This window comes from Gobius niger, assembly GCF_951799975.1.
Source record: "Gobius niger genome assembly, chromosome: 22".
Classification (NCBI taxonomy): domain Eukaryota; kingdom Metazoa; phylum Chordata; class Actinopteri; order Gobiiformes; family Gobiidae; genus Gobius; species Gobius niger.
In genome coordinates this window covers 10242892-10266760 of record NC_136873.1, presented here as the reverse complement: position 1 = coordinate 10266760, position 23869 = coordinate 10242892, and the positions used below count along the sequence as shown (strand labels likewise).

The 23869-nt window shown below is 35.2% G+C and overlaps 2 protein-coding genes across 3 annotated transcripts in view; one reads left to right on the top strand and one right to left on the bottom strand.

The window, feature by feature from the left end:
* LOC306981599 (protein NLRC3-like) overlaps window positions 1–10912 on the bottom strand; it is a gene marked incomplete at both ends in the record, with an annotated part of 15286 nt that extends 4374 nt beyond the window's left edge. The window contains 5 exons of the mRNA XM_079581208.1: window positions 9–505; window positions 1618–1697; window positions 1775–1873; window positions 3777–3869; window positions 10701–10912. Of these exons, the coding sequence (XP_079437334.1) occupies window positions 9–505; window positions 1618–1697; window positions 1775–1873; window positions 3777–3869; window positions 10701–10912 (981 nt within the window). The remainder of the gene's footprint in view (window positions 1–8; window positions 506–1617; window positions 1698–1774; window positions 1874–3776; window positions 3870–10700) is intronic.
* On the top strand, window positions 10786–23869 carry LOC306981417 (nuclear transcription factor Y subunit beta-like). 2 transcript variants are annotated; one of them, XM_079581032.1, is made up of 7 exons: window positions 10786–10921; window positions 14831–14918; window positions 17508–17638; window positions 19095–19292; window positions 21296–21374; window positions 21469–21548; window positions 23557–23869. In XM_079581032.1, the coding sequence occupies exons 2-7, from the start codon at window positions 14834–14836 to the stop codon at window positions 23587–23589; spliced, it is 606 nt and encodes a 201-aa protein (XP_079437158.1). In that variant the 5' UTR covers window positions 10786–10921; window positions 14831–14833; the 3' UTR covers window positions 23590–23869. The 2 variants fall into 2 exon arrangements, with proteins under 2 accessions (XP_079437158.1, XP_079437159.1); XM_079581033.1 differs by lacking the exon at window positions 10786–10921 and adding an exon at window positions 11040–11204.

The following is a 23869-nucleotide window of genomic DNA, read 5'->3' as shown; positions in this document are numbered from 1 at the left end:
AGAGTGACCTGTGGATCCAGCGCTGGATGGAACACTTGGATCAGCTCCATCAGACTGTAGCGCCCCCTTCTGACCAGGTTCATCTCTCTGAAGGACAGTGGCACCACCAGCTGCAGCTCCTGGTTCTCTGAGCCCTGGGCCCAGTCCAGACAGAACTTCAGGACTGAGAAGGTCTTCCCCACTCCAGCCACGCCCACAGTCAGCACGGCTCTGATGGAGCCCTGCTGCAGCGCCCCCTGCTGCTGCTCAGGGGGCAGAGCTTTAAAGATGTCCTGGCACCTGATGGTGATCTCCTGGACCTGCTTCTCCTTGGACTGTGTCTCCAGACTCCTCTCCTCAGGTTGGGCTCTGGCCTCTTCACTGAGGCCCTCTGTGATGTACAGCTCAGTGAAGACGCTGTTCAGAAGAGTTCTTTCTCCTTGTTCTCCACTTCCCTCTGTCACACTCTCACATCTGCTGCTCAGGCTCTGCTTATGCTCCTCCAGAACCTTCTGCAGACCTTCACCTGGACACAAAGGAGGAGACACCTGTTAATCATCAGCTGGTGACAGAAGTTTGTAGGTTTTCAGTACGTGGCATTTTAATTAGGGAAGCAAGATAATGGAAGTCATGTGACCTTTGTTGTTTTGGCGGCCATTTTGAACACCTTAGTAGCATTATGTAGCACGACCACATGTATCTCTCCTCAGGATGAAAATGAAAGATTGACAGTGGCAAAAATGACCAAAAAATGACAAAAAATGTGACAAAACAAATGACAAAAATGCAATAAAAATGACACATTTCACAAAAAATTACAATTAAATTACAAAAATATGACAAAAAATGACACAAAAATGACAAAATGTGATAAAAATGTGATAAAAAATTGACAAAAAAATGACAAAAAAATGATTAAAAAAATTGACAAAAAAGTTACAAAAAGTTACAAAAAAATGACAAAAATGTGACAAAAAATGACAAAAATTAATAAAAAATTGATAAAAAAATGACAAAAATGTGCTAAAAATTTGACCAAAAAATACAAAAAATGACAAAAAATTGACCAAAAAAAATGTGTTCTCAAAAATGTGATAAAATTGATTAAAAAAAAATAAAAAATGTAGCAAAGAAATTGTAAAAAAATTGATAAAAAATGGACGAAAATATTACAAAAATGTGACCTTTTTTTTTTTTTAAATGACCAAAAATGTGACAAAAATGTGATAAAAATTTGACAAAAAATGACAAAAAAATGACAAAAAATTAACAAAAATGAGTTGAATGCCCGACAAAAAAATGATGGAAAAAAAAATCTGATGACGTAAGGAAAAAGATCCTCTCAGTTCAGGCGGGAGTTAAGGGGTTAAAATGTCCTCTCGTGGTCCTGGACGGTGAACACTTCAGACACAGACAGAGTATTATCCACTGACAGATCCGGCAACAAAAGGGATTAGATCAGGGGTGAAAGTTGAGATTTTTGCCCATAAATATTTGTATTTTTCCTTTATTTAAACAGGTTTGTCCTTTGAGATTCAGTGTCTCATTTACAAGAGAGAGAATGTATAACACAATACAATATCAAGCTCCATCACCTACATCTCGTGTGTTCATGAGTCTCAGAGTGATCGGACTCACCTGGTGCAGGGCCTTGAACCCCCTGATCAGGACCTGTGTCTCCACACTGAGGCCAGGCGTCCTGCTCTGACTCTGCTTCTCTGTGACACAAACACGTCTTTAACATCTCAGAAGTTACAATCACAAATATAAAGCTCAGTTTAGTTCAGGTTCTTACTGTGAGTCTGGAGCAGGTTCAGGACTGAAGATCGGAGGGAAGTCTTTGGACTTGTCGCTCTTCATGGACAGAGCCGACACTGAGGCTGTGGATCTGCTTCTGTGGAGAGAAGAGAAGGTTCTTCAGCCTGAGACGTGAAGCTGGATCCAAACTGACCTCACTGCAAAAAGTGGATTATAAGCAAGTAAAAAATGTCTTACTTTAAGAAATAAGTTCTCATTTTTTCACCTAAAAAGTAATAATGTCTCACTGAGCAAAGTTTTCTTGAGAAAAAAATATTTTTTTAGGAAATAAAATCCAGCCATTTCTTGTTCAGATAAATTTGCTAAAAACATGATATTTTTTCTTGTAACAAGAAAGGAAAACTTTTTGAATCTTCTTCAGTTTTAGACAAAGAAAAACTCAGATCAACAACTCTTAATGTAAGACCTGCTCCTCGGTGGCACAGCGGTTAGAGCCTCAGCTTCACAGCTCGAAGGTCCCGGGTTCGATTCCCACCAGGACGGGGCCTTTCTGTGTGGAGCATGTTCTCCCCATGTCTGCCACTAAAAACATGTACAATAGGTGAATCCTCCAGCAGGTGACAGTGTCACGGACAGTGTTTCCTTAAATATTAGTATTTATTAAGAATATTTTACTTAAAACAAGCAACATTTAAGTAAAATATCCAAAAATTGTCCTTAAATAAGAATGTTTTCCTTAAATTATTCCATTTTCTGAGGACATTTTGTTTAATTCTAGTTATTTATTTGCTTAAATTTAGTTTTTCTTTCTTGTTTTATGATGAGAAAAATATTCTAGAAATAAGAATTCTTAGCAAGAAAAAAATGCTGACCCCATTGGCAGAATTTTTCCTTAAAACAAGACAAAACGTCTTATTTTAAGATTTTTTCCCCTTGTTTTTAGAAGGGTGCTTTTTGCAGTGCTTCAGGAGCGAAACATCAGGAACCCGTTGTACGTTTACAGTGTCAGAACAATGTATGAGCGGCAGCACGTGGGCGTGTCACTGTCCTCTTATTACAGCACCTTTGTTAATGCGGTGAGTAAAATGTTTGCTCAGTCACTGACGTCTGCTCAGAGCTGCTGTGCCAGGTCTGTAAGGTCGTTCTGTCACGTCAAGTCACTTCTATGGCACATTTAAAGGGATATTTCAGGATGTTTGACATAGGGCCTCATTTCCTCGTTATCCAGAGTGTTGCTGATTTCTGGAGATGTTTTTTTTTTTGAATTCATGCAGTTCTTATGTTTGAAGAGCTACCTGGCGCTAGGCTAGTGCATTTCTATGGTATCAGCTAGCCACAGTGCACCTGAGGCAAATCACTTATAACACCAAGTGACAAAAATTCAACAAAAAAATGACAAAAATTCAACATAAAAACGACAAAAATTCAACAAAAACGTGACAAAAATTCAACAAAAAAGTGACAAAAATTCAACATAAAAACGACAAAAATTCAACAAAAACGTGACAAAAATGCAATAAAAAAATGAACGAAAAAAAACAAACATAAAGGTGACACAACATAGCAACAGCGCAAGGAAAAAGATCAGTTTTGTGGGTCTTAGCTTTCAAATGAGGTGTTACACAGGCCTATATAACATCCAAAGAGGATATTTGGTTCAGGCGGGTGGAAAGAGGTTAACCCCTTAACTCCCGCCTGAACCGAGCACATTTTCTCCAGTTTGGCTTTACCCCAATCCAAAAGCTTCCGGAAAAAAGGTGAGAAAATAGCAACAAAACTGAGATGAAAACAATGATGGAAAAGTGACAAAAAAATGACAAAAAATGACAAAAAACAAAAACAAATATGCGACAAAAATGTGATAAAAATTGACGAAAAAATGACAAAAAATTACAAAAAAAAGTTACAAAAATGAGTTGAATACCCAACAAAAAAATGATGGAAAAAAAATCGGACATGAGGAAAAAGATCCTCTCGGTTCAGGCGGAAGTTAAGAGGTTAAGGAGATCTCTTGACACCACATTAGGTTCATGTCTCACTGTGAGTCTGGAGCAGGTTCTGGACTGAACCACGGAGGGTTTCCTTTAGACCGGTCACTCTTCACGGACAGAGCGGACACTGAGGCTGTGGATCTGTGGAGATCAGGAGAATATTATGTTACTTTGTCTGAAACACATTCGTCTTTGAAGGAGGTTAAAGTCGATGAGAAACGGCTGAACTCACTTTGTCCCATCGAGCTGTGGCTCAGTGCTGCCCTCTGGAGGCTTTGCTTTCACGTCTGCCATTTCCTCCGAGCCTCGTCCTGGGGGAGAGTCAGAGCCGTTAAGATTAAACCTCATCATGTGAAGGACAAGCAGATGTTAGAGAGCGCCACCTGCTGTTTGGAAGCTCATGCAACAACTGAAACATTCTGATATGAAGGGTTAGCCGATGGCCGATATATTGGCCGAAATTTTAAATAATTTAATTTCATATATAAAAATGTATCCAGCAAATATCCTATTGTTAACCTCTTACCACCCGCCAAAACCAAATCCATTCTCTCCTCTATGCCATTGTCGTCACTTTTTATTTCCCTTATGTGTTTGTCACTTTTTTATTACTTTTTGCTGCTCTTCTGTCACTTTTCTGCTGGATTTTTGTCATTTTTTTGTTGGATTTTTGTCACTTTTTTGTTGGATTTTTGTCACTTTTTTGCTGGATTTTTTTCTTTTTTTACTGGATTTTTTTCTTTTTTTCTGGATTTTTGTCATTTTTTTGCCACTTTTTGTCATTTTTTTTGCTGGATTTTTGTCACTTTTTCGCTGGATTTTTGTCACTTTTTTTGCTGGATTTTTATCATTTTTTGCTGGATTTTTGTCACTTTTTTTGCTGGATTTTTGTCACTTTTTTGCTGGATTTTTGTCTTTTTTTTTGCTGGATTTTTGTCTTTTTTTGTTGGATTTTTGTCTTTTTTCTGCTGGATTTTTGTCTTTTTTTGCTGGATTTTTGTCTTTTTTTTGTTGGATTTTTGTCTTTTTTTTGCTGCCCTTCTGTCACATTTTTGTTGAGTTTTTGTCATTTTTCTCGCTTTTTTGGTCACTTTTTAGCACTTTTTAGTTGTGTTTACATCCTCATTTTCCTTTTTTTTCTTTTTCATCACTGTTTTGAAGAAGCTTTTAGATTTGGAGAACTTGGAGAAAACATGTTCAGGTGGGGGTTAAGAGGTTAAACATGTATTATTATATTCAAGGTTTCTAAACGTGTTTATCTGTGACAGCAGGGGGCGCTGTATATTCATGGTTAGTAGGTACTTCAGAGGGAGCTCGTTTGAAAGACAAAAATCATTAGATTCAAAAACATAAAGATCTTTTATGACTCTGAAATGATACGCAAAAGTTTTCACAAAACATTTATAAAATCGTACCCGGGACCTTCGAGTGCAAACTAAATCAGCAACACTCTGGATAACTAGGAAATGAGGCCTTATGTCAAACATCCTAAAATATCCCTTTAATTTGTGTTGTATCTTTAGCAAAGCCACTTCCTGTTAGCATCTGCAGCATTTACAAGCTTTATATTTACATCTAAACACGTGTGTGAGGTTTGTTTCTGTATCATGTGTTTTAATGTTTGACTATTTGACAAACTTACGGGTACAAATAAAGCAAACTAACCTAATATCGCTTCTAATATTTTTTAAAATGTGACCATGTTGTTAACCCCTTAACTCCCACCTGAACCAAGCACATTTTCTCCAGTTTGGCTTTACCCCAATCCAAAAGCTTCTGGAAAAAAGCTGTGAAAATAGCGACAAAACTGAGATGAAAACAATGATGGAAATGTGACAAAAAAGTGACAAAAAATGTATGAAGTGGCAAAAATGTCATAAGAAATTGACAAAAAATGGCAGAAAAAATGACAAAAATGTGACCAAAAAAATTACAAAAAAAATACAAAAATGTGATAAAAATGTGACCAAAAAATGACCCAAAAAGTGACCAAAAAAATGACAAAATGTGCCGAAAAAAAATGGACAAAAAAATTACAAAAATTTGATAAAAAATTGACGAAATAATGATGAAAAAGTGGCAAAAATGTCACAAGAAGTTGAAAAAAAAAATGGTCGAAAAAATGACAAAAACATGACAAAAAAATGACAAAAATGTGATAAAAAATTGACAAAATATTGACAAAAAAATATCCAAAAAATGTGACTAAAAATGACAAAAACTTGATAAAAAATTGACAAAATAATGACAAAAAAGTGTCAAAAAATTGATAAAAATGACCAAAAAAATTATCCAAAAATTGACGAAAAAAATGATGAAAAAGTGGCAAAAATGTCTCAAGAAATTGAAAAAAAAATGGTCGAAAAAATGACAAAAAATTGACCAAAAAAATGACAAAAAAGTTACCAAAATGAGTTGAATACCCCAAAAAAGATGGAAAAAAACCTGATGACGTGAGTAAAAAGCTCCTCTCGGTTCAGGCGGGAGTTAACAGGTCATGTCTCTGCTGTGCTGAATGTGAGGCGGCTCCGGGCTGCAGTTTCACCCTTTGCTCTTCCTGGTTGGAGGAGGCGTGTCCAGCTGTGTTTGTTAGTGAGAGCTGTGGTTACGGACGACCCAGAAACATCCATTACTCAGAAAGTCTCTCAGTCTCACAAACCAAACTGACACAAAAGTCCAGACTCTGACACACAGAGGAGGCTAAAGGAGCTGCGGTTCCTGAGTCTGACTTCTGTGAGGAAAGTGTCATGATTTCCACAAAGAGAAGCCATGTTTCCACTGACTCTGTTCATGCCTCTGATTCAGAATGTGCTTCAGGAAAATGTCGTCATGTTGAATAAATGATAAATCGTAAAGACTCACCTGGACCTGACGCTCGCAGACGCCTCTGAGGAGAGTTTATGTGGAGCCGAGGCGAGACAAGGAAAAGGGCGGCTTCCTATAAAGCATGTGACCTGCTCAGCCAATCACAGAGCAGTGTGTGTGTGTGTGTGTGTGCGTGTGTGTGTGTGTGTACACATACTTCACTGCTGACAGAGGGACAGTCGGACTTTCCAGACATTTGACTCCAGCTCACTCTGTGTTCCTTTAACTAAAGTAAATGTAGTGAAGTGTTTAACCTCTTAACTCCCGCCTGAACCGAGAGCATTTTCTCCAGTTTGGCTTTACCCCAATCCAAAAGCTTCTGGGAAAAAGGTGAGAAAATAGCAACAAAACTGTGACAAAAAAGTGAGAAAACATTGACAAAATACGGACAAAAAATTGACAAATGATGAAAAAATGATGAAAAAGTATAACCTGGCTAACTCCAGGCTGCTGTGTGCGCTCGAATTATTTCGAACTGCACAACAGCCTGGGGACCATGGCCACATCTCCGGTGGATTTGGGAACCAATCACAGAGCGAGGAGGGACGGCAAGACGATGACGCGCTATTCGATATATGGAAGCTTGTAGTTTATTTACGGATAATTAAAAAAAAAGTTTATTTACGGATCCAACATGACAGCAGCAGACACGATGGTATTTTTTGATCAAGCTTTAGACCTTGTTCTAAATAGTTTATATTCAAAAGTTTACAGTGGGTACGTCATACGTCATCTCATACGACGATACGATTGGCTGTGGCTACGTGCAGACGCAAGAGACACTTTTTTTTTTTTTTTCGTATCGCCCAATAAACGAGTATGGACGATCGTAAACCACACCTCTCCTACGAGAAAATGAATTGGTGTGACCAGACTAAATATCACTTGTGATTTTAGTCTGGTGTTAGCCAGGCTAGAAAAAGTAGCAAAAATGTCACAAAAAATTACAAAAAAAAGACAAAAAAATTACGAAAAATTGACGAAAAAAGAAAAAAATGAACGAAAAAATGATTAAAAAGTGGCAAAAAATATGATAAAAAATGGACAAAAAATGTACAAAAAAATGACAAAAAAGTGGCAAAAAATTGACCAAAAAATGATGACATTATGATGAAAAAGTGGCAAAAATATGATAAAAAATTGACAAAAAATGGATGAAAAATTGATGTCACAAAAATGTACAAATAATGACAAAAAATTGACAAAGTGACAAAAAAAACCAAAACATTTACGAAAAACTGACAAATGACCAAAAAAGGATTTTTTTAAAAAAGGTTAAAAAGAGGCAATAACATGATAAAAAAAATGGACAAAAAACAGACAAAAAATTGACAAAAAAAGATGAAAAGTGGCAAAAATGTTACAAAAATTTACAAAAAAATAGCAAAACAAAAAAAATGAAAAAAATTGACCAAAAAATGATGAAAAAAATGATGAAAAAGTGGCAAAAATATGATTAAAAATGTACAAAAAACGGAAAAAAAAAATCACAAAAATGGACAAAAAATGTACAAAAAAGTGACACAAATGTTACAAAAATGTGAGAAAAATTTGACCAAAAAAAATGACAAAAAAGTTACAAAAATGAGTTGAAACCCCCCCAAAAAAGATGGAAAAAAATCTGCTGACGTGAGTAAAAAGATCCATTTACATGACTTTTGTAGATCTTTCAAATGAGGCGTTACACTGGCCTACAGGATTTGGGTAAAGCTGAACTGGAGAAAATGCTCTCGGTTCAGGCGGGAGTTAAGAGGTTAAGTTTGTTTGGGTTGTTTCAACTCAAATAAATGATGTTTTCCGCCCTTTGTCCAATTTTTATTCCATTTCTTTGCCCCATTTTTCCTAATCTTTTAACACATTATTTTTCCTATTCTTGCCCCAATTTTTCTTTTCCCCATTTTAATGTTTCCCCACATTTCTTGATGACCCTGATGTTGTAAATGTGCAGATTTTTCACACATTAATGTTCCGTTTTCTGTTATCTTGTATAGTAACACATTTCCTCTTAATTCAGGATGTTGCTCAACTATGGAAATGATCAGCAGGTCTTCAGGACAAAGGGCAGTGAAAATATGAGTGTTCTTAAAGTGGTCATGTGACTCAGAATCAACCCCTTAACTCCCACCTGAACCGAGCACTTTTTCTCCAGTTTGGCTTTACCCCAATCCAAAAGCTTCTGGAAAAAAGGTGAGGAAATAGGAACAAAACTGAGACGAAAACAATGATGGAAATGTGAGAAAAAAGTGAGAAAACATTGACAAAAAAGTGACAAAAAATGACAAAATTTGACAAAATGTGACAAAAAATGGATTAAAAAAATGACAAAAAATGTGACAAAAAATTGATTAAAAAATGACAAAAAATTGACAAAATGTGACAAAAAATGACTAAAATATGATAAAAAAAATTAATAAAAAATGGAAAAAAAAAAGACAAAATTTGATTAAAAAATGACAAAATTTGACAAAATGTGACAAAAATGTGACAAAAAACGACAAATAAAGTTACAAAAATGAGTTGAATACCCAACAAAAAAATCATAGAAAAAAGGTCTGATGACGTGAGGAAAAAGATCCTCTGGGTTCAGGCGGGAGTTAAGAGGTTAAAGTGGGTCAAGATGTAGTTTTAGGGTTGGTGTTAGCATTGGGTTAAGGTTAGGGTTCGGGTAAAACATTATGTCTATGAGTGTCCTCACTAAGATAGCATTTCAAACATTTGTGTGTATATATATATATATATATATATATATATATATACATATATATATGTCACATTTTTGTTGAATTTTTCTCATTTTTTTGTTGAATTTTTTCACTTTTTTGTTGAATTTTTGTTGATTTTTTGTTGAATTTTTGTCACATTTTTGTCACTTTTTCGTCACATTTTTGTTGAATTTTTGTCACATTTTTGTTGAATTTTTGTCATTTTTTTGTTGAGTTTTTGTCACTTTTTGTTGAATTTTTGTCACATTTTTGTTGAATTTTTGTCACATTTATGTTGCGTTTACATCCTTGTTTTCTTCTCATTTTTTGTGGCTGTTTTGGTGCTTTTTTCCCCAAGAATCTTTTTGATTGGGGTAAAGCCAAACTGGATGAAATGGGATCCGTTCAGGTGGGAGTAAAGAGGTTCATATATAAGGAAACAACCCTTTTGTGTGAATGAGTGTAATTGGGGGTGGAGGGGGCGGGGTTTGTGGGTGCCAACTGTAAGGGTATCTCTCTCTGGCCTATAGACTGCAAGCTCCAGTCAAGAAGATTTAGTTTTAGGTAAAGCCGACCTGGAAAAAATGAGCTCAGTTCAGGCGGATGGTGAGAGGCTAAAACTTTGCGACACAGTCAGATTTGCCTGAGGGCAATTGTTGTCACATTTTTGTCACTTTTTTGTCTTTTTTTTGTCACTTTTTTGTCGTTTTTTGTCACTTTTTTGTAGTTTTTTCTGTCACATTTTTGTTGCAATTTTATCACATTTTTGTCACTTTTTAATCATATTTTTGTCACTTTTTTGTCGTTTTTTCGTCACTTTATTGTCGTATTTTTGTCGTACTTTTGTCACTTTTTTGTCGTTTTTCCGTCACTTTTTTGCCGTTTTTTTGTCACTTTTCTGTAGTTTTTTCGTCACTTTTTTGTCGTTTTTTTCGTCACATTTTTGTCACTTTTTTGTTGTATTTTTGTCGTACTTTTGTCACTTTTTTGTCGTATTTTTGTCACATTTTTGTCCTTTTTATGCTATTTTTTTGTCATTTTTTGCGATTTTTTAAACATTTTTTGTCATTTTTTAGTCACTTTTTTGTCGTTTTTTGTCACTTTTTTGTGTTTTTTTGTCACTTTTTTGTGTTTTTTTCGTCACTTTTTTGTAGTTTTTTCGTCACTTTTTTGTAGCTTTTTTGTCGCTTTTTTGTCACATTTTTGTTGCAATTTTATCACATTTTTGTCACTTTTTTGTCGGTTTTTCGTCACTTTTTTGTGGTATTTTTGTCACATTTTGTCACTTTTTTGTCACATTTTTGTTGTATTTTTGTCACATTTTTGTCGTATTTTTGTCGTATTTTTGTCGTATTTTTGTCGTATTTTTGTCACATTTTCTTCGTATTTTTGTCCCTCTCTGTGCCTCTCCTCCGCCTCCCTGTCAGCGGGGTCCCCCTGCCGGCCGCCTCCCGCCTCTGCCTCTCCCTCCTGCGGCTGCAGCCTCTCTCCGAGCCCGGCCCCTCCGCCGCCTCTGCCCCTGCGCTGCCGGGACTGGTTCTTTCGCAGCCATTTTCTGTCCAACCACCGGGCCTCAGTGCGCACAGCCTGACGCAGCGAGCCAACCAGGACTTCCATCACCCCCAGGTCTGTGGCCAATGATTGCTAACCGCTCTGTCCTCTTCGCTCGAATGGAAATGTCCGAGTGTCGCCGGGGTTTTGTTGTATTTGTCCTCCCGGGGCTCGTCTCTTTCGTCTTTACTTTACCGGAGGAGGAAACTTTAACCAAGCGGCTCAACGGTGTTTAACGGCCGGGGCCTTTAGCGCGGCGCACAAAGGGAAGGCCCGGGACGAGTCGAAACGTGGATTTATTGACAAAGAAAACCGCGGGCCAGCGGCGGTATGGCTCTGAAAATGTTCCCCACCGGAGGTAAAGCACGTGTGGAGGAATGATAGTCGTAATAAACGTGTGGCTAAATGAGGCTAACGCTTTGCTAACGCTGTTTTTGTTTGGAATAGTGTTAGCATAGCCGGTTAGCTTTAGCTTTCACCCCCCGACCCGCGACTATTACGTGTGTGTGGTCTGGCCCTGTGTGCTGTAAGGAGGCGAAACGTCATTTCAGGAGGGTTTGGATCAGGTTTATGTGAAGTTATAGTGTTTACACATGAGGTCAGTGGTTCTGGTTCTGGAGCTTCACTTTGCTTTGTTCTCAGGGGGATTCTGTAACCGGCAGCACGAGCCTGTTCACTTTTTTGTCATATTTGTGTCACTTTTTGTCGTATTTTTGTCATATTTTTGTGACTTTTTGGTCATATTTTTGTGACTTTTTTGTCATATTTTTGTGACTTTTGTCGTATTTTTGTCACTGTTTTGTAATTTTTTTTCACTTTTTTGTCATATTTTTGTCATTATTTTTCTCACTTTTTTTGTCATATTTTTGTCATATTTTTGTCACTTTTTTGTCACTTTTTTGTTGCATTTTTGTCATATTTTTGTAAATTTTTTGTCGTATTTTTGTAAATTTTTTGTCGTGTTTTTGTCATATTTGTGTCATATTTTTGTTACATTTTTGTCGTATTTTTGTCGTATTTTTGTCGTATTTTTGTCATTTTTTTGTCGTATTTTTGTCATATTTTTGTCACATTTTTGTCACTTTTTTGTCGTATTTTTGTCATATTTTTGTCACTTTTTTGTCATATTTTTGTCACTTTTTTGTTGTATTTTTGTCACATTTTTGTCATATTTTTTTCACATTTTTGTTGTATTTTTGTCACATTTTTGTCATTTTTTGTCATATTTTTGTCATATTTTTTTTCACTTTTTTGTCATTTTTTTTCCATTTTTTTGTCATATTTTTGTCACTTTTTAGTCGTGTTTTTGTAAAATTTTTGTCATATTTTTGTCACTTTTTTGTCGTATTTTTCTAAATTTTTTGTCGTGTTTTTGTCATATTTGTGTCACATTTTTGTCGTATTTGTGTCACGTGGATTTATTTACACAGAAAAACGCGGGCCAGCGGCGGTATGGCTCTGAAAATGTTCCCCACCGGAGGTAAAACACGTGTGGAGGAATGATAGTCGTAATAAACGTGTGGCTAAATGAGGCTAACGCTTTGCTAACGCTGTTTTTGTTTGGAATAGTGTTAGCATAGCCGGTTAGCTTTAGCTTTCACCCCCCGACCCGCGACTATTACGTGTGTGTCGTCTGGCCCTGTGTGCTGTAAGGAGGCGAAACGTCATTTCAGGAGGGTTTGGATCAGGTTTATGTGAAGTTATAGAGCAGAGTTTACACATGAGGTTCTGGAGCTTCACCTGCTTTGTTCTCAGGGGGATTTTGTAACCGGCAGCACGAGCCTGTTCACTTTTTTGTCATATTTTTGTCACTTTTTTGTCGTATTTTTGTCATATTTTTGTGACTTTTTTGTCGTATTTTTGTCATATTTTTGTGACTTTTTTTGTCATATTTTTGTGACTTTTTTTGTCGTATTTTTGCCACTTTTTTTGTCGTATTTTTTTCACTTTTTTGTCATTTTTTTGTCATTTTTTTCTCTCACTTTTTTGTCATATTTGTGTCACTTTTTTGTCATATTTTTGTCACTTTTTTGTCGTATTTTTGTCACTTTTTTGTCATATTTTTGTCACTTTTTTGTCATATTTTTGTCACTTTTTTGTTGTATTTTTGTCACTTTTTTGTCATATTTTTGTCATATTTTTGTTGTGTTTTTGTCATATTTTTGTTGTGTTTTTGTCATATTTTTGTTGTGTTTTTGTCATATTTTTGTCGTATTTTTGTCACTTTTTTGTCGTATTTTTGTGGTTTTTTTATCGTATTTTTGTCACTTTTTTGTTGTATTTTTGTCGTGTTCTTGTAACTTTTTTGTCGTGTTTTTGTCATATTTTTGTCACTTTTTAGTCGTGTTTTTGTCAATTTTTTGTCATATTTTTGTCACTTTTTTGTTGTATTTTTGTAAATTTTTTGTCGTGTTTTTGTCATATTTTTGTCACATTTTTGTCGTATTTGTGTCACGTGGATTTATTGACAAAGAAAACCGCGGGCCAGCGGCGGTATGGCTCTGAAAATGTTCCCCACCGGAGGTAAAACACGTGTGGAGGAATGATAGTCGTAATAAACGTGCGGCTAAATGAGGCTAACGCTTTGCTAACGCTGTTTTTGTTTGGAATAGTGTTAGCATAGCCGGTTAGCTTTAGCTTTCACCCCCGACCCGCGACTATTACGTGTGTGTAGTCTGGCCCTGTGTGCTGTAAGGAGGCGAAACGTCATTTCAGGAGGGTTTGGATCAGGTTTATGTGAAGTTATAGAGTTTACACATGAGGTCAGTGGTTCTGGTTCTGCTTTGTTCTCAGGGGGGTTTTGTAACCGGCAGCACGAGCCTGGTCCTTTAGTGACAGGGTTATTATTTGGAAACAGCTCGTAGCCTCTTAACTCCCAGATGTAACATGTTCTACAGTTCGGTTTTACTCAAATCTAGAAGCTTTGTGACTGGAGAGCTGTCCAGGGATCACCTCATTTGAAAGCTGAGACCGACAGAACTGATCTAAACTGATCATTTTCCTCATTGTTGCCATTACATTTTTGTGGTATTTTTGTCACTTTTTTGTGACTTTTTTGTCATATTTTTGTGACTTTTTTTGTCATATTTTTGTGACTTTTTTGTTGTGTTTTTGTCACTTTTTTGTCGTATTTTTGTGATTTTTTTGTCATATTTTTGTCACTTTTTTGAAGTTTTTTTGTCCCTTTTTTTATCATATTTTTGCACATTTTTTGTCGTATTTTTGTCATATTTTAGTCGAATTTTAGTCGTATTTTTGTCATATTTTAGTCGAATTTTAGTCGTATTTTTGTCATATTTTTGACGTATTTCTGTTGTATTTTTGTCACTTTTTGACGTTTTTTGTCCCTTTTTTTGTCATATTTTTGACGTATTTTTGTCGTATTTTTGACGTATTTTAGTCGTATTTTAGTTGTATTTTTGAGGTATTTTAGTCGTTTTTTTGTCGTATTTTAGTCGTATTTTAGTTGTATTTTTGAGGTATTTTAGTCGTTTTTTTGTCATATTTTTTATCATATTTTTGTGACTTTTTGTCGTTTTTTTTGTCCCTTTTTTTATCATATTTTTGTACATTTTTGGTTGTATTTTTGTCGTATTTTTGTCACATTTTTGACGTATTTTAGTCGTATTTTTGTCATTTTTTTGGTCATATTTTTGTCACTTTTTTGGTCATATTTTTGTCACTTTTTTATCATATTTTTGTCACTTTGTTTTAATGTAGACTTCTGCGACTTACCTAGCCTATACATTTTAATTCCCACAGCCACTTATCCATCTTTATTATACCAGATATGAATGACATCGTGCTCTCTGCCTTCCTCTGTCTGGAATCCCTGCTCCTCCTTCAGCACAGACGTTATGTGAAGAGCATAAATGCCTAAATACCTCAGTGTAAAGTCACATTTCAAGGAAAACATTGTTGACACGGTTTTATAATGTGCCTTGTGCTTTACACACAGGATCTCAGTCTGGTTTTGTTTTGTAGATCATGGACGGAGACAACTCGACCACGGACGCCTCTCAGCTGGGCATCGCCGGAGAATACGGACACTACGTCCTCCAGTCGCAGGACGGTACGAGACTCTCACCATAAATACTCAACTTTATCCCTGCGGCGGCTTGGATGAGCACAGAATGTCGAACTCCGGGGGTTTCACTAAGCATTGAAATTTAAAATGATGACATTGCTCAACAAGTTAAGCCCGTAACTCCCACCTGAACCGAGCACATTTTCTCCAGTTTGGCTTTACCCCAATCCAAAAGCTTCTGGAAAAAAGGTGAGAAAATAGCAACAAAACTGAAACGAAAACAATGTTGAAGATGTGATAAAAAAAATGATGAAAATTGACAAAAAAAATTACAAAAAAGTGACAAAAAATTGACAAAAAAAGATGAAAAAATGTCAAAAATGTGACAAAAAAGTGAGAAAACTTAGACAAAGAACTGACAAAAATTTGACAAAAAATTAACAAAAAAATGATGAAAAATTGACAAAAAAATTACAAAAAAGTGACAAAAAAGATGAAAAAATGTAAAAAATGTGACAAAAAAGTGAGAAAACTTAATAAAAAAACTGACGAAAAATTTACAAAAAATGATGAAAAAATGACAAAAATGTGACAAAAAAGTGAGAAAACTTAGACAAAAAATTGACGAAAAATTTACAAATAATGATGAAAAATTGACAAAAAAAATGACAAAAAGTGACAAAAATTTGACAACAAAAAATGAAAAACGTGAGAAAACTTAGACAAAAAACTGACAAAAAATTGACAAAAAATTATGAAAAGTGGCAAAAATGTGACAACAAAAGGACAAATGTGACAAAAAGTGACAAAAACATTACAGAAAAGTTACAAAAATGAGTTGAAATCCCCCCAAAAAATGGAAAAAGAATCTGTTGACGTGAGGAAAAAGATCCATTCAGATGAGTTTTGTAGATCTTAGCTTTCAAATGAGGCGTTACACTGGCCTCCAGGATTTGGGTAAAGCTGACCTGGAGAAAATGCTCTCGGTTCAAGCGGGAGTTAAGAGGTTAATTGAAAATACCAAAATGGCTGATATCGACCACATTTGCTCCGCTGTCCAATTCTCTTTCCTCTGTTCGATCAAATGTCAAATCTTTTTTTTGCATTTGCAGCATTAAAATGTCATTTTTGGGCATTAAAAAAATGGCTTTAACCTCTTAACTCCCGCCTGAACCGAGAACATTTTCTCTAGTTCAGCTTTACCCAGATCCTGTCGGCCAGTGTGACGCCTCATTTGAAAGCTAAGATCTACAAAACTCATGTAAATGGATCTTTTTCCTCACGTCATCAGATTTTTTTTTCCCATCATTTTTTGGGGATGTTTTCAACTCATTTTTCTTAATTTTTTTGTCAAAGTCAATTTTTTGTCACTTTTTGTCACATGTTCATAATTTTTTTTCTTTTTTTTGTCAATTTTTTTTTCACAATTTTGTCACATCTTTGTCATTTTTTCGTCAATTTTTTGGACATTTTTGCCACTTTTTCTTTCACTTTTCCTTTTTTTGTACGTTTTTCGTCCATTTTTTGTCAATGTTTTCTCACTTTTTTGTCACATTTCCATCATTGTTTTCGTCTCAGTTTTGTTGCTATTTTCTCACCTTTTTTCCAGAAGCTTTTGGATTGGGGTAAAGCCAAACTGGAGAAAATGTGCTTGGTTCAGGTGGGAGTTAAAGGGTTAAGAATCCTTGAATCTGACTTGCTTCTGCCGGTGTAAACCATGACGTCAACTGGGTTTTTTAATTGGAACAGCTACAAGTTCTTTTAGTTTTTCTTTTATTTATTTTTCTTTTCTTTTCTTTTTTCTTTTATTTATTATTTTTATCTATTTATATTTTACTTATATTATTATTATTTATTTATTTTTATTATTTTTTATTTTTTTTATTTTTTTATTATTATTTTTTATTTATTTATATTTTATTTATATTTTTTATTTTTATTTATTTTTATATTATTTGTTATTTTATTTATTCATATTTTATTTATATATATTTTTTTTTATTTATTTATATTTTTTATTTTTTTTTATTATATTATTTATTTTAATTATTCATATTTTATTTATATGTTTATTTTTTTATATTAATTTTATTTATTTATATTTTAGTCATATTATTTTATTTTTTTATTTATTTTTATTTGTAAATCAGGAAAATGTAGTTGCTCAAATAATTGATCACTAGGGGGCAGCGTTGCTCTTTCATTTACTCAGCTTTTTGGTCAGAAAACAGCATTTTGGGTGATTTCACCTATTTTCTACGGACGATTACTAAAGAATGGAAAGAGGTGCAAACAAACTTTTTTTTTTAGATGGAAGAAGAGAGTCTAGTCTTTCTTTACGTGGGTTTCGTGTTGACATAGACCTAGACCTACATTTTCTGTGGGTCTTGAAAAAACAGTCAAAATCCCCTGGCAGTGGGAGCTCTCTGATTTCAAAATGGCTGACAGTCTGTGAGTTAAGCTTTTAAACGAAACATTTGAGAGAAAACAGAAACCGATACATAAAAGAGACGGCTCAGAACATCATCAAAGTAACGGCAGCCTCTGTGATGAGAAAAGTGCAACAGTTCACGCTTTGATTCCGTTTCCGTAGAGAAAACTCCGAGCGTCAAAGGGTTTCCTGTTGTTTTGCAGACGAGGCGGACGAGAGCCTGAACGACCCTGACGACGGCGGCATCAAGGAGAACTTCAGGGAGCAGGACATCTACCTGCCCATCGCCAACGTGGCCCGCATCATGAAGAACGCCGTGCCCCAGACGGGGAAGGTCAGGCGCTTTTTGACGCCATTTTCAGGTTTTTATTCAAGCCAAACTGTAGAAAATCTGCTCGGTTTAGTCGGGGGTAAAGAAGAGTGTCTTAAAAAGTCTTACGTTTGATTTGTCCACCCCTGCAGATGCCCTGAGAACTTAACTGTTCTCATAAACAGGGCTCGAAATGAACTTCTTTTCTTGGTTGTGTTTGTCGAGGAGCACAACCAAGGAAAATAAGAGGGAAGCTAATAAGACACACCTTATCATGCAGTGAGGCCATGTCTGCCCTTTAACCTCTTAACTCCCGCCCGAACCGAGAGGATCTTTTTCCTCACGGCGTCAGATTTGTTTTCCATCATTTTTTTGGGGTATTCAACTCATTTTTGTCATTTTTTCGTCAAATTTTTATTATTTTTTTTGTCATTTTTTGACACATTTTTGTCATTTTTTCGTCAAATTTGTATAATTTGTGTCATTTTTTTGTCATTTTTTGTCACATTTTTTTGTCATTTTTGTCATATTTTTGTCATTTTTTTGTCACATTTTTGTCATTTTTTTGTCACATTTTTGTCATTTTTTGTCATTTTTTTATTATTTTTTTTGGTCACATTTTTGTCATTTTTTTGTCAATTTTTTATTTTATTTTTGTCACATTTTATTATTTTCTTGTCACATTTTTATTATATTTTTGTCATTTTTTTGTCACATTTTTGTCATTTTTTCATCAATTTTTTATTATATTTTTGTCACATTTTTATTATATTTTTGTCTTTTTTTTGTCACATTTTTGTCATTTTTTCGTCAAATTGTTATTATTTTTTTTGTCATTTTTTTGTCATTTTTTGTCACATTTTTGTCATTTTTTCGTCACATTTTTATTATTTTTTCGTCACATTTTTGTCATTTTTTTGTCAATTTTTTATTATATTTTTGTCACATTTTTGTCATTTTTTTGTCAATTTTTTATTATATTTTTGTCACATTTTTGTCATTTTTTTGTCACATTTTTATTATTTTTTTGTCACATTTTTATTATTTTTTTGTCACATTTTTATTATTTTTTTGTCTTTTTTTTGTCACATTTTTGTCATTTTTTGTCCATTTTTTGCCAATTTCTTATGACATTTTTGTGACATTTTTGCCACTTTTCCATCAATTTTTCGTCACTTTTTTATCAATGTTTTCTCACTTTTTTGTCACATTTCCATCATTGTTTTCATCTCAGTTTTGTTGCTATTTTCACACCTTTTTTCCAGAAGCTTTTGCACTGGGGTAAATCCAAACTGCAGGAAATGTGCTCGGTTCAGGTGGGAGTTAAGGGGTTAAAACATTGTTACATTAAGTTAAAATGTTCCAAAGCATCATTGTCGCCCTACAGGAACAGAAAATACATTTAGATGAAGCTGAACCAATGAAGAAATGCCTTGTAGCTCATTTCCTTGTGGTTAAACGTGCGAGCGCTCTCTTCCAGATCGCCAAAGATGCGAAGGAGTGCGTGCAGGAGTGCGTGAGCGAGTTCATCAGCTTCATCACGTCCGAGGCCAGCGAGCGCTGCCACCAGGAGAAGAGGAAGACCATCAACGGGGAGGACATCCTGTTCGCCATGTCCACGCTGGGCTTCGACATGTACGTGGAGCCGCTCAAGCTCTACCTGCAGAAGTTCAGAGAGGTACGACAAGCTAGAGGTTCAGAGAGGAACGACAAACGAGAGGTTCAGAGAGGTACGACACACGAGAGGTTCAGGGAGGTGCGACCAACTAGGATATCGACCACATTTGCTCCGCCGTCCAATTCTCTTTCCTCTGTTCCATCAAATCTTTTTTTTGCGTTTGCAGCATTAAAATGTCATTTTTGGGCATTAAAAAAATGGCATTAACCTCTTAACTCCCGCCTGAACCGAGAGCATTTTCTCCAGTTCAGCTTTACCCAAATCCTGTAGGCCAGTGTAACACCTCATTTGAAAGCCTCCTTTTTTCCCATCATTTTTTTGTCACATGTTCATCATTTTTTGTAATTTTTTTTTTTTTTTTAAATGTCCTTTTTTTGTCACTTTTATTGTGACATTTTTGCCATTTTTTCGTCATTTTTTTGTCACTTTCTGTCATTTTTCGTCAATTTTTTTGTCACATTTTTGTCATTTTTTCGTCAATTTTTGTGACATTTTTGCCACTTTTTCTTTTTTTTTTTGTCAAATTTTTGTCCATTTTTTTTCAAAGTTTTCTCACTTTTTTGTCATTTTTTGTCCATTTTTTTATAATTTTTTTGTAAATTTTTTTGGTCTTTTTTGTAAAACATTTTTAATTTTTTTGTCACATTTTTGTCATTTTTTCGTCAATTTCTTTTTGACATTTTTGTGACATTTGTGCCACTTTTTCATCCATTTTTTGTCACATTTTTTCTCACTTTTTTGTCACATTTCCATCATTGTTTTCGTCTCAGTTTTGTCGCTATTTTCACACCTTTTTTCCAGAAGCTTTTTGGATTGGGGTAAAGCCAAACTGGAGAAAATGTGCTCGGTTCAGGTACGACAAACGAGAGGTTCAGAGAGGTACGACAGACTAGGATATTGACCACATTTGCTCCGCTGTCCAATTCTCTTTCCTCTGTTCGATCAAATGTCAAATCTTTTTTTTGCGTTTGCAGCATTAAAATGTCATTTTTGGGCATTAAAAAAACAGCATTAACTCTTAACTCCCGCCTGAACCGAGAGCATTTTCTCCAGTTCAGCTTTACCCAAATCCTGTAGGCCAGTGTAACGCCTCATTTGAAAGCTAAGACCTACAAAACTCATCTAAATGGATCTTTTTCCTCACGTCATCAGATTTTTTTTTTCCATCATTTTTTGGGGGGTTTTCAACTAATTTTTGTAGTTTTTGGGCAAATAGTACTTTTTTTTTGTTTTGTTTTTATGTCCTTTTTTTGGCACTTATTTTGTCACTTTGTCATTTTTCGTCAATTTTTTTGGTCACATTTTTGTCATTTTTTCGTCAATTTTTGTGACATTTTTGCCACTTTTTCTTATTTTTTTTGTCAAATTTTTGTCCATTTTTTTTCTAAGTTTTCTCACTTTTTTCTTATTTTTTGTCACATTTTAGTAATTTTTTTGTAAATTTTTTATAATTTTTTTGTAGATTTTTTGGTCATTTTTTCTCACTTTTTTGTCACATCTTCATTGTTTTCGTCAGTTTTGTCGCTATTTTCACACCTTTTTTCCAGAAGCTTTTTAGATTGGGGTAAAGCCAAACTGGAGAAAATGTGCTCGGTTCAGGTGGGAGTATTATTTTACATATTATTTTTATTTTATTTATTAAATAATTTTATTTAATACGACCAACTAGAGGTTCAGAGAGGTACGACAAGCTAGAGAGTTTAGCGTTAGCCGATAACGATAACCTCTGATTGCATTAGCCGCTAACGCTAACATCTGACTGCATTAACCACTAAAGCGTTAGTGGTTAATGCAGTCAGATGTTAGCGTTAGCGGCTAAAGCAATCAGAGGTTATCGTTATCGCAGAAGTTTACTGAAGGTTGTGACCTGATAAACCAGGGGAAAGGACTCTCTCCTGACACCTACTGGCAGGAGTAGACGAGCGCAGCTTTAATGTAATTCAAAGCCATATATTCTGTGAGAAACGGGTTAAAGTCTTATTGCTGTTGGTTACTGTGTCCAGGCCATGAAGGGGGAGAAGGGAATCCCTGGAGTGTCTTTGGGAGATGGAGTCGGCGATGAGCTGGCAGAGGAGAGTTTCTGTGAGTACGATCTAACCTCACTTTAAAGAGACGCTTCCAAACTTCCAAACCATCCCAGGTCTGAGCCTCCTAAAACCGTGTGTTGTGTTTTCAGCGAATCCTCTCCCGGCTGGAATCATCACGGCTGACGGACAGCAGCAGAACGTCATGGTTTACACCACGTCCTACCAACAGGTGGCTCCACTCGCAGCAATTTACCGCACTTTCATTTCATTTGACTTTCCTCATGTCCTGTGTTTAAAAGCTGCTAACCCTGTAGTTTCAAGCTCTACTAACGTGTTCCGTGATTTAGCTCTTTTCCTCACATGGACGATGTGATGAGAGGAAGCATGGATTAATTAAGTCAGTTTAATTTACTGCCCAGTCCTTATTCCTACATAGAGAAATAATCCACTGGCCACTTTTCAGGAAGACTCGTAGTTTTATTATGGAAAGTAAAAAGCAAAAGCTCAAATATGGAACCAATATTGAGCACAAACTCAAACGCGGGAAGACGGACATAAGTTACTATGTGTCTAATATATATACTAATATATGGAGCCAGTACACACTAATGGAATCACGAAGAAGAAGCTAACATGCTACGGGCTAACGTCACTTTAAACAATATTTACAGCCAAGTTTGAGAGGAAAAAAATCCAATTTCAGTTTGTGTATTAATTCAGTTTGGGTATTTGTTCTTTTTTTTAATGACTGACTTGACTTTTTTTATTGACTAGCAAGTAGTTTTGTGCAGAACTTCTTGAAAAAAGCTTCAAAATGGCGACAAAAACGAGAATGAACCCAAAACAAAAAAGTGTGAAAAGACCAGAAAACAGATTAATAATGTTAATTTCTTCATTTTCCTTCCATTTCATTTCTTCCTTTAACGACAAAAGGGCAGAAAAAACACTTTCCTGGTTTGTTTTATTTTTTCCCAATTTTTAAATTTTTTTCCCCCCCAATTTTCTCATTTTTTTTAAACATTTTTATTTATTTTAATTTTTTCCCCAGTTTTGCCCCTAATTTTCCACTGTTTCCCCATTTTCTTTTTCAATTTTTTTTTTTACTACATTTCTTCCCAATTTTTTCCCAAATGTTTTCCCAATTTTGACCCTAATTTTCCAAATTTTATCCCAATTTCTTTTTTATTATTTTTTTTTATTACAAAAAATGATGAAAGAGTGAAAAGACTTGATCAAAAAAGCCATAAAAGTGCAATTAAAAAGTGACAAAACCGTGACGAAAAAGTGACTGCAACAACGCAAAAAGATCAGTTTATCAGTTTTGTAGGTCTTAGCTTTCAAATGAGGCCTGACACTGAGCTATAGGCTGCAAACTCAAGCTTTTAGATTTGGGTAAAGCCGACCTGAGGAAAATGTGCTTGGTTAACCTCTTACCACCCGCCTGAACCAAATGCATTCTGTCCTCTTTGGCTGTTATATAGGCCTGTGTAGCACCTCATTTGAAAGCTAAGACCCACAAAACTGATCTTTTTCCTCGTGTTGTTGCCGTGTTGTGTCACCTTTTGTATGTGTTTTCTTTTTTTCCATTTTTGTCACATTTTTGTTGAATTTTTCTCACTTTTTTGTTGAATTTTTGTCACATTTTTGTTGAATTTTCGTCACATTTTTGTTGAATTTTTTCACATTTTTGTTGAATTTTTCTCACATTTTTGTTGAATTTTTCTCACATTTTTGTTGAATTTTTCTCACTTTTTTGTTGAATTTTCGTCACATTTTTGTTGAATTTTTCTCACATTTTTGTTGAATTTTTGTCACTTTTTTGTTGAATTTTTCACACATTTTTGTTGAATTTTTGTCACTTTTTTGTTGAATTTTTGTCACTTTTTTGTTGAATTTTTCTCACATTTTTGTTGAATTTTTGTCACATTTTTGTTCAATTTTTGTCACATTTTTGTTCAATTTTTCTCACATTTTTGTTGAATTTTTCTCACTCTTTGGTTGAGTTTTTGTCACTCTTTTGTTGCTTTTACATCCTTGTTTTCTTCTCATTTTTTTATGTCTATTTTGTTGCTTTTGTCCCAGGAAGCTTTTTGATTAGGGTAAAGCCAAACTGTAGAAAATGGGATCCGTTCAGGTTCAGAAGTTAAGCGGTTAAGGCGGGGCTTAAGACCTTTCGAGAGCCACCATCGAGGAGGCATCAGGTAGTTTTTTCTCACGTGACTTCTCTCCTCCTCCAGATCCCGACGGTGCAGCAGATCCAGTTCTCATGACCTCGCCCTGTCACCGCCTGACCTCCGTTAAAGCTGCCGCCGTGACGCCGGCCCCTCCCGAAGGTCGGACAGGCCGGCCCGTGTACAGAAGACCCGCCCGTCACGCCGCGTAGTCGATAGTCGTGATGTACCACAAGGTTTTGGGAAATTTTTTTCTTTTTGGGTCCGAAATTGGTGGGAACTTATGTTTTTTGAAAGCTTTGTTTTTAAGGCTAGTCTTACAAATATGTACATGAGTTTAAAAAAAAAAAGACTTTTGGTTTGTGTAATATTTATGTTG